At 47.9% G+C, this 16082-nt stretch overlaps 1 protein-coding gene and 1 long non-coding RNA gene across 10 annotated transcripts in view; one reads left to right on the top strand and one right to left on the bottom strand.

Annotated features, from left to right (window-relative positions):
• The first annotated feature begins 16 nt into the window (after positions 1-16).
• On the top strand, positions 17-10029 carry LOC123568263 (uncharacterized). Its single transcript, XR_006691441.3, has 2 exons — positions 17-1119; positions 6230-10029. It is a non-coding gene; the product is annotated as an uncharacterized lncRNA (long non-coding RNA).
• The window catches only part of NPAS2 (neuronal PAS domain protein 2), a 175995-nt gene continuing 165332 nt past the window's right edge, over positions 5420-16082 (bottom strand). For 6 of the 9 annotated variants that reach the window (XM_045368487.2, XM_074011135.1, XM_045368488.2 and 3 more), the window contains 5 exons: positions 15695-15892; positions 13511-13701; positions 13090-13182; positions 8704-8884; positions 5420-6839 (listed from right to left, as the gene is read on the bottom strand). In XM_045368487.2, the coding sequence (XP_045224422.1) occupies positions 6657-6839; positions 8704-8884; positions 13090-13182; positions 13511-13701; positions 15695-15892 (846 nt within the window). In that variant the 3' untranslated portion in view covers positions 5420-6656. The remainder of the gene's footprint in view (positions 6840-8703; positions 8885-13089; positions 13183-13510; positions 13702-15694; positions 15893-16082) is intronic. The other 3 variants (XM_074011134.1, XM_074011137.1, XM_045368486.2) reach the window with 1 other exon arrangement.

Raw genomic sequence — 16082 nt, 5'->3', positions numbered from 1 at the left:
GGGGAGAGACGAGGCTGTGACGTCAGCGGCGCGCGCCGAAGTGGGGACAGCGAAAGGGCGTCGGGGCGGGGCCGCGCCTTTGGGTCGCGAGCTCGAGTCCAGTTTCTCTCTGAGGGAGTCCGTCTGGCTCCGCGAAGGAACTTGCGTCTCGTGTCTAAGTCTTCGGATAAAACCAAAACCCAGGCCTACAGATGTATGGGAGCAGGGCCAGAGAGAGAGACTTTCGTTTGTTTTCCGCATTCATTCATGCATCCGACCAACACTGACTGAGCCTGAGTCGAGCGAGATACCTGGCTGGCGGTCCCAGAGTCACTAAGACGCAGCCCGGCGTTGGAGGTGCTTGCGTCGAGCAGGGCCGGCACGGGATTGCCAGTCGTTGCTGTCAAGGGCGGTGGAGCCACAGGCCTGTCGCGTCGTCCGGGTGCATGGGTGACCGAGTGGGTTGGATATGACCCGAGAAATGACAGATGTGAGATGACACGACAGGGAGATCTGAGGAGGTCCCCAGAGAACGGGGAACTGCGTGTCACCAGCCTAGAGATTCGGAGACAGTCAGTTGGATCTGTGGACCCATGTCTTCCTTTTTCTTGACGAACTCCCTTCTTTCATAGGAGGGCACCATTTTTAGTGGTTTCGTAAGATGAGTACACAAGCTAAAAAGTTTCTGAGCCCTCAGATATCTAAGAATTTATTCAACCCTCAAATTTAAATTCTGGCTTATATGGAATTCTAAATTGAAAAGAATTTCTCCCCAGCATTTTGAAGGCAGGTTTCATTGTCTTCCATTTTTCGGTGTGGTTGAGAAGTGATGCGTTATTTTTTTCTCTCTGAAAGATTTTAGGATCTTTAAAGCTGTGAAACTTCATGATGATGGTACCTTGAATTTAAGGGAAATTTCTCAGGACGAAAGAGCTTGATGTCCCAAGCTGAAAGGGTCCACTTAATGCCTGGCACTTTGGTGAACGGGAAAATGCCCGGACCAAGTCACCCCTAACCTACTAACAGAGTTTTCAGCAGTGGACATGTTTCAGGACCTCACAGACAAGACTGGAGGCAGGCAATTTCTGGGCTGGAACAGGGACTCTGATCTCATGAGGAATCTTTGCATCCTGTATCAAGGTAGATGTTGCACTTGTAGGTTTCCCAGCAGTCCTCAAAGGCAAGAGATGGTGTTGGACAAGCAAGCCTCCCCCATGCCTCTTATCAGACTCCAAAGGCCTTTCCAGAAACCTCCTGTAGCTTTCTGCCTGTCATTGGCTAGAACCAGGGACTCCATTTCAGTTAGGCTGGGAGAGCACATACCCGCCAAAAGCAAATGGGATTGTCATCATTACTTTGGCCTAATGATGAGTTGTGTATTTTTTGGGCTGGGCTAGACACATTGCTTTTGTTTTGTTTTTTTTGTTTTCTCTGTGTGTGTGTGTTTTGAGATGGAGTCTCTCTCTGTCACCCAGGCTAGAGTGCTGTGGCGTGATCTTGGCTCACTGCAAGCTCCGCCTGCTGGGTTCACATTCTTCTGCCTCAGCCTCCCAAGTAGCTGGGACTACAAGGCACCTGCCACCACTCCTGGCTAATTTTTTGTATTTTTAGTGGAAACAGGTTTTCACCATGTTAGCCAGGATGGTCTCGATCTCCTGACCTTGTGATACGCCCGCCTCGGCCTCCCAAAGTGCTAGGATTACAGGCTAGACACATTGCTTTTAATGCACGGAAGTGGGGTTCTGTTAACAAGGAAGAAAAGGGGCTAGCACAATTTATTTCAACCGAATGGTGCTTGCTCTCATCTCCTTTCCGCCTCCTCTTCGTCTTGCTCAGGCACCCTAAAGCCTGCCTCAGGCCTTTCATACCTCAGGGCCCTTTTCAGATCATTGTTCTGATCCTGGCTCCCTGCAATCACTCTCTGAAGATGGGATCTTGCCCCTTCTATCCCAGCACCTAGAGAGGGATTAAGGGACAGCTTTCTAGGGTACCATCCGTTAGAGGTAATAAAAGTGTTACTGTAATAAATCAGAAGTCTAGTGCCAGCTGACTCAAGTTTCCGTATAACTGATAAAATGTGAGTAGATCCTACCTCTTGTTGAAATAAATAGACCCCTCCAGTGGGAATCTACAAAACGTCCCTCTAAGATGTCAACTCTCCTGCCTCACATAAAGGTTGAACAGAGGTATAAGAAGGACTGTTAGGTTTGAGGACTGAAAATCATTTGCCTGCCTAGAGTTCTGCAGACGCTTCCAGCTTCTCTTTCCCTCCTAAGCCCCAGGGACCAGGTCAGTGACTGCTGGGCCTCAAAGAGACCAGAACCACATAATATGAACTTTATAACTCTCTGGTGTTTGTTAGCTGGGCTAATCACTCACATGTTTTTACTTTTACTGATTAGCAGAGAATCCTTAAAATGAAACTAGATCTGAATGCTTCCCTGTGGGGGCAGCAAGAAAGTAGACAGGTTGCATTCCCGTCCACCAGCTTTAGGGGCGACAAATCTAAGGGGCTAGAGGAGTCCTCCTTGGCAGTTTCATGCTGGACTGAGCTCCAGAAAGGTCCGGTGGAACTTTCCAAGAAGTGCCGCCGAAAGATTTTTAAAAGGAAAGAGGCGTGGTGGTGAAGAGGTGCTAAAGAGGTAGTGTGGGTAGCCCAGGCCTGGGAGGTCAGTGTGGAGGCTGTTTCTGTGACCCAGCTTAAATGGGGCCCAAATGAGGCAGCAACTAATATGACAGAGAGGAGAGGAATGGCACAGGAGGTATTTGAAATTAAAATCAACAGTTCATAACTGACTTCATATGGAATGTCAGTTTAGGTGAAAATGCTGAACAAAATCACATTAGAAAAGTAGACTACAGTATAATATATATTACATTGCAGAAATCAATGTGATTTCATGACTGGAAATGTTTTCAGCTCCATCACAACAGGATGACCCAGTAATAGCAACAGAGGCAGCACTTGACCCAATACCAGCTCTTAGTCTTACTCTAGGCGTCTAGATTTTAATCTTTTTTTTTTTAACTAAAAGGAATCAGGACTCCTTGGAGGTAGTTGTCTCCATGCTTTGAGATAGGAAAAATAAAAAAATCAATCAATCAGTATGGGCCTTGACTGTATTGTTCCCAGAAGGAAATCTGGAGTCTGATTTCTGACGGGCAATGCTACAAAGAGAAAAGAGCCAAACATAGGAGCCGGCTCTCACTGGCCGGGTTGTACCAATTTGAGCATGAAATAAACAACAATGGTCAATTAGAAAAGTTGAGTTCATAAAAGGCCATGAGTTCCTGTCTTCATGCTTAAAATAAAACATGACATATAAAAAAGGTAATTGTAATTTTAAAATGAGTCAATATCATAGATGTGCCTAAGTGTGGTTAGGCAAAAATTCTACAAGAGTTGTTTTCTTTTTTGTGTGTCCAATGAGCTTTTTTCTCCAGAAAAATAAAGCTGTTTGTATGCATAGTATGAAATTCATGCATGTCTGCCCAAAAAGCTGCTAACAGGTGTCCCTAGAGGATGCAAATTAGTTATTTCTCTGGGACAATAATGGCAGACTTGGAGACCTTCAGGCTGTGCCTACACAAAGTGAAGAGGGAAACCAAAGCAGTCTTGTACCAAAACAAATGTTACCAGATAATTTAGACAAGAGTGTGAAATGTCATGGCTTAGAACAGTTGGCTAGTTCCCCACGTTGCATGCACAAACAACATTTTAAAATGAATGTAATGAACTTTAGTTGAATTAGAGACAGAAGAGACATTTTAACTTAGTTGAAAAGATCATAAACAGTGTACTCCCAGTTCACATTTCAGTCATTTCACATGAGCCAAGACTTTATAGTTTTCCAAATAGGTCATGGTCTTTCTGGAAATAGGACAGGGTTGCAAAATAGCCTTTTAATGAGCAAACTTTAATGAATCAAAAGTTTAGGGATTAAAATTCCCATGATGAATGTGGGTTTAAAGAAATATTACACAATAAGAGTTTTCTGAGTGTATCCAAATTCTGAACACGTGTAAGATTTAAGCAAAGCTAAATCAAATTAGTAGCAAGGCACACTCTGCCCTTTTTAAATGACTTCCAGCTAGAAAATCCTAGGACGATAAATATGCTGTCCATTAAAAATATTGTTCTGCTTAAAAATATGCTGACAGCAAATTAAAATACAAATTCTTTTACAGACAAATCAGACCTAGAAACCTTTGCATTTATAAAACATGTAAAAATAGTGAATAAAGTTTCACACAGCATTTTTAAGAAGCGGGTTCATTTCTGGTTCTTTTAAAGAGTAAGTGTTCTAGTGTGCGCAAAATATTTTCACTTACCTTTTTCTCAGGATTAGAACAATTGTATGCATAATAAAACTTTTTGGATGTACTTATACGGCACCATCTCTGCCATCCAAAACCGATCCTAGTCATAGAACTGGGAAGAGCCATCCGCATTCTACACGGGAGGAGTAGGAGCAGAGAGCCATAGCAATGCAGCAGGGAAAGAACTTTCCTCTCTTGGGCCAATGCTTTTGGAAAGGGCATTGCCACTGCAGTTGTTCTCAACCACAGTACACCAGGGTACCCTCCTTCAGCCCCATGAAGCCTCATGATGGGTTGGCTGTCTGTAGTTGGCAGAAATCTTCTAGATGCTGCGGCTATGCTCCCACCCTCAACATGGCATATGTGTACACATCTTATATTGAGACACACATATGCTGCCCACATCACTGATATCTAAATGTTGGTGGCGAAACCCCATGCAATTCCGGCTGAGTGAGTTTAATGATGGGCTATAAATGAGAGCTTTGGTGGAGAATGTCTTGGTCGCCTCCATGGATTTTACCTGTGTCAAGATTAAGATGTTGGCGGGGCATGGTGGCTCACGCCTGTAATCCCAGCATTTTGGTCGGCCGAGGTGGGCTGATCACTTGAGGTCTGAAGTTCGAGACCAGCCTGGCCAATATGGCGAAACCCCATCTCCACTAAAAACACAAAAATTAGCGGGGTATGGTGGTGGGTGCCTGTAATCCCAGTTACTCGGGGGGCTGAGGCAGGAGAATCACTTGAACCAGGAGGCAGAGGTTACATTGAGCTGAGATTGTGCCACTGCACTCCAGCCTGGGAAAGAGAGAGAGACTCTGTCTAAAAGAAAAAAGAAAAGATTGAGATGTTTCCAGAAACTTTTTTTCTGTTTTGTTTTGCTGTCACTTCTACAGTAAACCATTGTTTTTCTGGCACAAACTTTAATACAAAGATCAGAACCTGACAGGCCGATGCAAATACTGCAGCTCAAAAAGCTGAACGCCTCTGCCTGACTTACTGATTGCTTGCTTTCATCTTTTCCGTATCTTTGATTATCCTTGAAACATCTTGAAATTAGAAAAAAAGAATTACTGGTGAAAAGATGTAGGCAGGGATGTATAACAAGGGACAGAGGAAATTGTACAAATTTGTTAATTTATTACAAAATTTTCACTCACAGAAAAACACAAGAAAACTTTTATACTTTTATATTTGGGAAAGGAACTGGTATCTCAGATACAAAATAATTTACACATAAGCCATACAATTTTATTTTATATAGAAATAGGTCATTATTACAACGACTGTACAATTCACTACGCTTCATCTTATAATTACATAAAATCTTTTCTTTAGAAACATCTCAACAAAACATACAAAAAAAGCAAAGTGCATTTTGAAAAGGAAAATCCAATTCTCAGTATTCTCATGAAGATATGTAGAAAGATGCAGCATTCTCACTCAAAGGGCCAGCACATGGCGGGGTCTCCTTGGGGACTGCAGTCCCCCAGGCCTGTCTGGCTTGTGAAACCTTTCCCCTCACAGGCTTGGAGTTCTCAGCAGAATTCTGGAATGTTGGCTGGCATGATTGTGCTTTGCTTTGAGTCCACCTTTGTAGTTGCAATCAATGAAGTAAACAGGAAACAGTCCAGTGTTTTATTTAGGGGCTAAAAAATCACCACCAGCATGGCATGGGGTGAAAAGCCTCATCCCATTAGGGTTTAGGCCAGAAAGTGTGAATCTGTAGCTTGGTTAATAACAACCAGCTTCTCTGATTGGTGGGCTGTTGTTGTTACTGTGGTCTCTGAACGAAGCCATGAGACCTTATTATTTTTTAAAAAAACAGAAAGTGCCTAAGTTATTTCCTCTGTGCAGCTGTGCAAATTAAAACAAAAACAACCATTTAAAAATAATGAAAAATAATCTCTTTATTCTCTCTCTCCAACAGATCTCTGACCCAGTCCTTCTCCAATACAAAGGAAAGATGATCAAGAGAGTGAAGGCCAGCTAGCGCAGATGGGCGGGCCGCAGGTGGCTAGAGCAACCAGTGCACTCTTGGGGGATGCAGCGAGATGCGCCATCTCTGAAGGTAAACCGACCAACGATGCCTACACGGGGCACCTGGTTCCTGTCCAGTATGGCTATAGAGTGTGCCCAAGAACCTCGGAGGCAAGAGAAACACGGTCAGTATTCCTGATCATTTCCACTGCAGCAAGCACTGCGCTCCAGAGATGGTTACCATCCAGGAGTTCTGAAACATATGCAGTGTGCACAAAAGCCAGGGGTTTAGTTCAGACTCCTCTCCCCATCTCCTGTGGCCACCCCCCTCATCCATTGGTTAAAGCTGATTGTGTCCCGACTTCAGTGCCGGGGCACTATCGGGGCGGCTGCTGGAGGCCTGATGACTCAGACAGACTGCTGACCCTTCGGGGAGGACGTAGGGGCTGGGGCTGTGCTGGGGGTGGTTGGGGGTAGCCCAGGGTCCCTGGCTGTTGTGAGTAGGTGGAGAGAAGTAGTGAGTCCTGCTGCTCACTGTGCAAAGAGGTTGGTGCCTGTACCTAGAAAAAAAAGAACAAAGGGCTTCAGAGGTGGTTCTGATGTCTGCCCCTCAGCTGTCTTACAGGGCAGTGTGGGGCATGCTGCAGATTGAGTTAGACTACAGGGCTGTCTTTCTTGGGGGGTCATGTGGGGAGAGGTGGCTTTGGCAAGACCTGGGGGTGTGGTGGGGATGGGGACGAAAGGAACCTTAGGGTGAATTCTGAAGCTAACTTCTCTGCCAATAGCGGGGGCACCTTCTGGCCCAATCAGCCTAGGCCTGTGGCTGTGGGGAATGGTTTCATAAACACGTGCACATGATCTGCATTATAGCCAGAATGTTTCTGGATGATGGAGCCTGAGGCCACATGCAGATAGTTGACAGGGCAGAATCCAAACACACATACAATTTGCACAATTTTCACTGCTGGTCCCTGATACCGTAGCTACCTCCAGATTCACCAGCACCTACTAGGAGCATCTGATTGGAAGTTTAGAAGCTTCGACTGGCCAAAGCCTGACTTTGGAAACTTCAATCTTACCACCCACTATTCCCTTCCATGAAATCTCCTCCTGCAAGTAACCCAGCACCCCCCTGCTCTCAAAGCTGCCCAGGCACAGCTGCCCTGAACTTTTGCTCAGGCTGTCTGGCTGGAACACTGTCCCTTTATCTTCACCCTCTCCCACACTTCAGGCATTTCCTGGACATCAGACTCGGCAGTGGATGCCTTCTGAGCCCTCCCTCTTCTCAAGTCCCTTCCTCCATGAAGGCTTCCCCACCACAGCACTCCCATTCTTCCCAAATCCGAGCCTGACTGCACTCTGTGCTAACCCACCTTCTGCACCCCACCCCGAGGCCCCTAAGGGCAGTGAGTGGGCCGAAGAGCTCTCTGTATTCATAGCCTGCATCTTGTATGCAACAGGTGCGTGCAAACTTGTCTGTTGCTCATTTCCCATCCAAAATCACTTCTGGGTCTCGAGAACTGACAAGATCTGCAAAGCCAAAGTCTGAGCTGACTCCCACTATGCGTGGGGTCAGGGAGATCCGAAAATTACAGCACAGATGGCTTAGCAGCATTGGAATTAAACTACATTCTAGAACTTCAAGGACAGCTATCTTCATCGCTATCTACAGTACTCAAGAGGACTCAGCCTCTGCTCATTCTCCATGGCTTTGCAGGTGCAGGTGGAGCTGCAGGCCAGGGAGGAAGCCCCCTAGGACACAGAAGGGCTGGGTGAAAAGGGGCACCCTGCACATGGGCAAGGGAAGGCCAGGCCCTTCTGGAGCTTGGCAGACGCAGACGTGTGGCTCCCAAGTGAACCTGCAGACCAGTGGCTCTCACCCTCCCTGCTTTTGGCATACTTGGCACTTGCCTGAAGTGATTTTTGCCTTCTAAGTAGTGACCACATATAAATGAGCTCCAAATTTTCCTGGCAAGCCCAATTTCACACATCACTGTATTTACTAAGGCAGGTTAGTGGATCTTTAACTAAATGTGATTTAACTTTATGTTTATATAGGACTTTATAAACACACTGAAAAGTCCAACATAGTCATCAATGTTTTTTGACTTCTGCTCTAAAAACTATGAACATGTCTAGATGCAAATCCTTGAGTAAAAACTACTTTTTTAAAAAGGAACCTTTTCAGCACATAATCACATAAGGCATAATAGCCGACTCGTAATTTCACATACTCCGTAGATATAGACTTCATAACCTTTAAGCATGAAAAACAATCAAATGAGAATCTTTCTGGGGCTTACTTCTATACTAGGGATAGAACAACCTTGAAAGCAAGGGAATAAAATATCTTTGAGACTCGGGGTACGGAGTGTGGCCCGGCTCCCAGGCCTGCACGGGGGCCCCCTGGGCTTTGGCACCCACCTGCAGGTAGTGCTGTGGTGGCTGCTGCCGGGCCTGTGCGGGCTGCAGGGGTGACGGTTGGGAGGCGGGGAAGCTGGGGTGGAGCACTGCCTGCCCCATCAGCAGGACGGGCATCGGGGTGCTGCTGCTGTTGACAGGGTGTGCATCTGGATTTGGAAACACGGTCTGGCTCTGTGCGTACCTGTTTCACGTGGGAAGGAGAAAACAGGTCCTTTAAGAAAGCAGTATTGATATGACACCCAAAGCATGAGCAACAAAGAAAAAAAACAAGTAAGTTGGACTTCATAGAAACTTTTGGCCAGGCACAGTGGTTCATGCCTGTAATCCCAGCACTTTGGGAGGCTGAGGCGGGAAGATCACAAGGTCAGGAGATCAAGACCAGCCTGACCAATATGGTGAAACACCGTCTCTACTAAAAATACAAAAATTAGCCAGGTGTGGTGGGTGTCTGTAGTCCCAGCTACTTGGGAGGCTGAGGCAAGAGAATAGCTTGAACCCGGGAGGTGGAGGTTGTGGTGAGCAGAGATCATGCCACGGCACTCCAGCCTGGGCAACAGAGTGAGACTCCATCTTAAAGAAAAAAAAAAGAAACTTTTTTGCATCAAAAGACACTATCAACACTATCAACAGAGGGAAGAGGCAGCCCACGGGGTGGGGGAAGACATTTGCATATCACATATCTAATAAGAGACGGATACCACAATATATAAAGAATGCCTACAACTGCACAACAAGAAACCCAAACAACCCAATCAAAAAACGGGCATGGGGCTGACATTTCTCCAAAGAGAAGCTAGAAATGGCCAACACACACATGAAAACATGCTCAGCATCACTAGCCATTAGGGCAAAGCAGATCGAAACCAAAATGAGATGTCCCTTCACACTCATTACAATGGTGATTATCAAAAAACCAGGAAGTAACAGGTGTTGCTGAGGATGCAGAGACATTGGAACTTTAGTGCTCTGTTACTGGGAATTGTCAAATGCTGCAGCCACTGTGTTAAATGTTGGCTCTGTGTCCCCACCCAAATCTCATGTTGAATTGTAATCCCTAGTGTTGGAGGTGTGGCCTGATGGGAGGTGATTGATCGTGGGTGGGGACTTCCCCCTTGCTGTTCTTGTGACAGAGTTCTCCCTAGATCTGTTTGTTTAAAAGTGCGTAGCCCCTCCCCCTCTTTCTCTCTCTCCTCCTGGCCATGTGAAGTTGTGCTTGCTTCCTCTTCACCTTCTGCCACGATTGTAAGTTTCCTGAGGCTTCCCAGAAGCAGAAGCCTGTACAGCCTGCACAATGGTGAACGAATTAAACCTCTTTTCTTTATACATTACTCAGGCTCATGCATGTCTTTATAGCAGTGTGAGAATGGACTAATATGAATGTATGGTAATTCTTCAAAAAATTAAACACACACAATGACCATTCTACCATATGATCCTGCAATTCCACTTCTGGGTATATACCCAAAAGAAGTAAAAGCAGGAACCTGAAAAAGATAATTGTACATCCATGGATGTGTATAATCATATTTTGGTTTATTGTGAATAAACCACTATATAATAAACAATTATTATAAACCATTATTCACAATAACCAAAAGGTAGAAACAATCCAAGGGTCCACTGAGAGATGAATGGATTAAAAAAGTGGTTTGTCCATACAGTGGAATATTATTCAGCCTTGGAAAGGAAGGAAATTCTCACACATGCTACAACGTAAATGAACCTTGAAGACATTATGCAGAGTGAAATAAGCCTGTCACAAAATGACAAATGTTGTGTGATTCCTCTTATATGAGGGCTCTGGAGTTGTCAAATTCTTAGGGACAGAAAGTAGGATGGTGGCTGCCAGGGGCTAGGGGGAAGGGGTATTGGGGGTGGGTGTCTAATGGGTACAGGATTTCAGTTTGAAAAGGTGACAAAGTTCTGGAGCTGGATGGTGGCGATGGTCACACAACTGTGTGAATGTACTTAATGCCATGGAACTACACACTTAAAAATGGTTAAAATAGTAAAATTATGTATATTTTTCCACAATAAAACATTCTTAGGCCAGGTGTGGTGGCTCATGCCTGTAGTTCCAGCACTTTGGGAGGCCAAGGCAGATGGATCACTTGACGTCAGGAGTTCAAGACCAGCTTGGCCAACATGGTGAAACCCCATCTCTACTAAAAATTCAAAAATTAGCCAGGCATGGTGGCACATGCCTGTAATCCCAGCTTCTTGGGAGGCTGAGGCAGGAGAATTGCTTGAACCTGGGAGGCGGAGGTTGCAGTGAGCCAAGATCGCACCACTGCACTCCAGCCTGGATGACAGAGCAAGACTCCATCTCAAAAAACAAAACAAAACATCTTTTAAAAAAGAAAGAGATGGTGATGATAATGGTCCACTAACAAGGAGCAGAGAAAGGCCACTTAGGAACAATCTGGGGTTACGGACAGGAGCAAATGTCTAAAGAGACTGGAGAGAAGTCTGCTTTGCGTGACGTTTTTGGAGGTGTGATTTCGCTGCCTGGGGTCATCTGTGACAGGCAGTGGGGGTTCCAGACTTCCCCTGAGGAGGCAGCTGTGTGTGTGGGAGGCAGATCCTGACACGCCCTGGAGGGTGGACCGTTAGGTCCTGTCTGGAAGAGACAGTCAGGGAGATGGGGAGGTATACATTATCGATTTGACCACAAATGGCAGTTAGAGTTCCCAGAGGAAAAACTGTCCATACTTGCCTAGTTCAGGGTGTTTTAAGCATCTCTGGAAAGTGATGTAACAAGAATTTTTGCTTCCATTTTCCTTCTTTTTTTTTTTTGAGACAGTCTCGCTCTGTTGCCCAGGCTAGAGTGCAGTGGCACAATCTCGGCTCACTGCAACCTCCACCTCCCTGGTTCAAGTGATTCTCCTGCCTCAGCCTCCTGAGTAGCTGGGATTACAGGCACGTGCCATCATGCCTGGTGAATTTTTGTATTTATAGTAGAGATGGGGTTTCACCATGTTGGCCAGACTGGTCTTGAACTTCTGACCTCAGGTGATCCGCCCACCTTGGCCTCCCAAAGTGCTGGGATTACAGGCATGAGCCACTGCGCCCAGCCTATTTCCACTTATTTAGATCATTTAGGAAGAACAGGTAAAATCCGAAAGCAAAACCAGCCCACTTCCCCCCGCCTAATGATAGACATGAACGGAACTTTACAGACAGCTCCCCACCACCTGCAGGTCCCTCCTTACCGTCCTGTGACCAAAGGGAGGGTCAGAAAGTCTCAGGGGCAGAGGCTGCCTAGAAAGTTATCCTGAGGTGTGGGGAGATCCCAGACAGGGCCAACAAGGTGGACTTTGAAGATTCAGGGAGCCAAAGGGGCCTGTGGCCTGGAGTTAGCTGGCCTCCAGCCCCACCATCTGCACTGTGTGGCCTTCGAGAATGTAATCTAACCCCTTGAAAGCCCAGCCTCTTCACTGGTTTAAAAAAAACAAAAACAAAAAACAAGCATGTGCCTACACCCTAGGGATTTTGTCGGGATGAAATGAAATAATGAACATACAGACCCTGACCCTCAGAAAGGCAGGAACCATCTGCCGTTCCTCTCAGTGCTGGCTGAAGGAGGGCACAGAAGAAGGACTTCCAGGGAGAGGGGCCTGGGGGTGCCTGCGAGCCCTCTACATGAGGGCATCCCAGGCCTGATCGGCTAGCACCGTCCTGGTGAGCTCTGGACACGAAGTCAGCCAGTGTTAATATGAAGCGGATGTCTGTGTGATAGCTCTATTTCGGCCTCATTCCCAAGGGCCAGAAACTGTTTTCCAGCAACTTTTAAACTATTCTCCCCGTGTCTCCAGTAACCGTTGTCCCCAGGAATTAAGTAGCTGAGTAAAGCTGCTCTGGTCCTGTGAGTGCTAGTGGAGAGGAGGGTGGAGAAGGGAGAGCCGGGGCTGCTCGTCTGGGAGGGAAGGGCCCAAGGACAGTGCCAGAAGCACAAAGCACCAAGTGTGCCTGCGGAATGTCAGCTGGAGCCTGGGGGAGGGTCCTTGGGAAGGGGGATGGCGATGTCAGCTGGAGCCCAGGGGAGGGTCCTTGGGAAGGGGGATGGCGCTACACCCTCCAGGGATGTCTCCAGGGGTGAGGGCTTCAGACCTGTAAGGAAGTCGGAAGATGATGGCAAACGGCAGGGTGTGAATTGTTTCATTCAGTGCTGCTCTAAGCATGGAGCACGGAGTTTTTTTCTGCTTAAATGGGACACGGTAGAAGAAAAGCTGAGGGGCAGTGTCCCCTTCACAGCTGTGGGCACACTCAGACCCTGCCTTTAGTGCAAGGCTCATGTGAGTGCTGCTGGCCCAGGCGGGTGAGGCTGGCCAGCCTGGAACCATTCCGCCAGCGCTTGCCTCCTGCCTCCCGCCAGGGTCCACGTACTTGACTTGCCGTCCCGTCCTGCTGACCTCCGAGGGCTGCCTTGCGTCACAGGACCCGGGCATCATGGGCTGGATGGGCTGGCTCAGCAACAGCCTTTAAGCAGAGGTGGGGAAATAGGAAACTGATCAGCACCTGAACCACAGACCCACTGGTCGTGGCAGCACTTGCTCAGCCTGCCTGGACCCTTTATGGTTGACCCTAATCCCCACTCCCCTGGCTTCATTCTCAGAGGATGATGGACGCAGTGGGTAACTTCCCCTGGACCTCAGGACCCCAAGCCCTGTCCTCTGCTTCCTTAGCTGAGATCAACTGTGGACACTTTAGAATCTGTCTGAACTCTGCCTCCGTCTAAAGCAGAAAGCTGAAATGAATGGGGTAAAATGATGGCTGGGTTATCCTTCAAACAAGGGCAGTCTCGTACCTGAGCTGCCGATCATGGCTGAAGTCTGGGCTGGGCTGGCACTGGCTGGCATCCTGGGAGGTGGAAGCAGGTGTGGTCAGATTCAGACTTGGCGGGAGCACAGCTGTGGCGCTGCTGAACGGGGACACTAGGCTGTTCCCAGAGCGGCCGCTGCTCTGCATTAGCTGTGAGCTTCTCATTGGCTTTGGACCCTGGAGCATCATTTCAATGAGAAAGGTAAGACTTGGACGCAACCCTGGGGCCATCTCTCCAGGAGACCTCCCAGTGTCTCCTCCTTCTACCTACCCTTGCCTTTCCTCTACATCAGAACCTCCCAGCTACTGAATTGCTTTGATCTTGTGACTGTCTTCCCCGTTGGACTGTATTTGAATCCCTTGGGCCTAGGACAATGCCGGACTCCAGGCAGGCAAGTAGCAAATGTGCCTCGAACTGATCTACTTTCTGCTTCAAATTCTACTGCAGACATGTGGTCCTCCTGGCTGTTTCTGCAGCTCACCAGGCCTACTCCTGCCCTGGGCCTTTGCACAAGCTGACAGCCCTGTGGAATGCTCTTCCCCTGACATTGACTGGCTCATTCTTTCACCCCCTCAGGTCTTGACTCAAATATCATCTTCTTCACGAGGCCTTACCTGGCTACCTCTTTACACCTCCAGCCCATTCCCGGCCTCACCAGCATTCCTGTACCGTTGGACATACTCTGATTTTCATATGTTTGTCTCTTTCCTCACTTGGAACAGAGATTCTTTTTTTTCTTTTCTTTTTTGTTCACTGCTTTCCCTCAGTGCTCAGAATTTCGTGCCTGGCACGCAGTGAGCTGAGTGAAGTAATAAAGGAGTGAGGAAGTGGGCCTGCACCTGCTTTGGGTTCTCTGTCTGTTTCACTGATTGTCCATTCATCTGATAACACAGTGCTCTCATTCTTAAAGTTTTTACAAAATTTTCCAATATCAGACAGTATAAATCCTTCCTCAGTTTTCTGTTTTCCAAAATTTTCTTAGCTCTTCTCACCTATTTTTCTGATGACCTTTTAAATCAAAAGGCTGCATTTTCAAGCAAAACCCTTACATTTGAAGAAAGATGTCCTAAACACTTCCACATGTGTCCTTATCCGTATTGTGCTGCAGTTATCTAAGTTCCCAGATTCTCTACTGAACTGCAAGCTCCTTGAGGCCCGGAGAGCTCTTGCTCATCCCTGTTCCCTGGGTCTTGGTGAACTCAGGAGCTCAGCTGACGTTTACCAAAGCCACGAGGGCATGGGAATGTGAGGCTGGGGGAAAGGCTGCCTTCCCATCTGTTATCCTCCAGGAGCGCTGCTCCAGACTTCTCAATTCCATTCAGTTTGAGTGCCATTTATCTGCTGGCAATTTCGTCCAACTGCAAGGTCACTGGTGGCTTGGAATAGGTGGAAATGGCTGCAAGGGTTTGGCAAGTAGTCTGGGGGGCCTGGAGGAGCAGGGAGGTCTGGAGGGGCAGGGAGGCCTAGAGGGAGCAGTAGGGGCCTGGAGGAGCAGTGGGAGCCCGGAGGAGCAGGGAGGCCTAGAGGGAGCAGTGGGAGGCCTGGAGGAGCAGGGGATGCCTGGAGGATCAAGGGGCGCCTGGAGGAGCAGGGAGGCCTAGAGGGAGCAGTGGGAGGCCTAGAGGAGCAGGGAGGCCTAGAGGGAGCAGTGGGAGGCCTAGAGGAGCAGGGAGGCCTAGAGGGAGCAGTAGGGGCCTGCAGGAGCAGGGGGCACCTGGAGGAGCAGGGGGTGCCTGGGACAAGGGACAGTGAACAGCAGTGGCTGCTCACATGGGTAATGGTTAACACCAGAGTAGATGGCGAGGACTGTGGATGTTGAGTGTTGGGACATTCAGCTGCCAGTGGCTCTCTGGGATGGCCATATCTGCCTCCAACCCTAAGTCAGCATCAAAGGGGAACGTTTCAGCTGAATGATATCTTTAAGCACAAGAGCAAGGGACTGAGGTGGGCGTTTATAAGACACAGAAGGAAGCCAATACAACTTGGGGTTTCAAAGTGACTTTAACAGAAGAAGGAGAAGAAGGCTCACTCCCAAATCCACCCGCAGTCCATAAGGGAACAGGGCAGCAGGCCTCAGTTCACGCAGGCTGCAGCAATCAAGTATGTCCCAAACTGCAAGAGGGTGTCTGCTCTAGAGGCAACGAGTGAAGCTGGCAAGGGCACATTTACCTGGGTTGATATCACACTTGATTCTCTGAGCAGGTGCTGGCTTGTGACCTGGGCAGAGGAGATCTGCCCTGGAAGTTGGGGGCCCGTCCCGAGCTGGGGCTGAGTCACTGCGGCTGACCTTTGCTGTAGCTGCTGCTGAGCCTCGGGTCGCTGGGTGCTACTGAAGCTCAGGGATACAGCTGGCTGCTGCAGGAACATCTGGGAGAACAGAAATGCTGGTGAAGTAGGGGTCATGGGTACCTCACCAATGTGCACCTTCTTTGCATCCCCTGTGCCCAGTAAGAACTTTCTTGCTCTGAGCTGCCTAGAAATAGTTCATTTACTCCACTGGTGAACATGAAGCACCTGTGATGCCCCAAGCTCAGTGCAAGGCACTGGCCACAGAGCC

This window comes from Macaca fascicularis, chromosome 13, assembly GCF_037993035.2.
Source record: "Macaca fascicularis isolate 582-1 chromosome 13, T2T-MFA8v1.1".
Classification (NCBI taxonomy): Eukaryota; Metazoa; Chordata; class Mammalia; order Primates; family Cercopithecidae; genus Macaca; species Macaca fascicularis.
The sequence above is the reverse complement of the archived record's forward strand: the minus strand, read 5'-3'. Positions and strand labels throughout refer to the sequence as shown.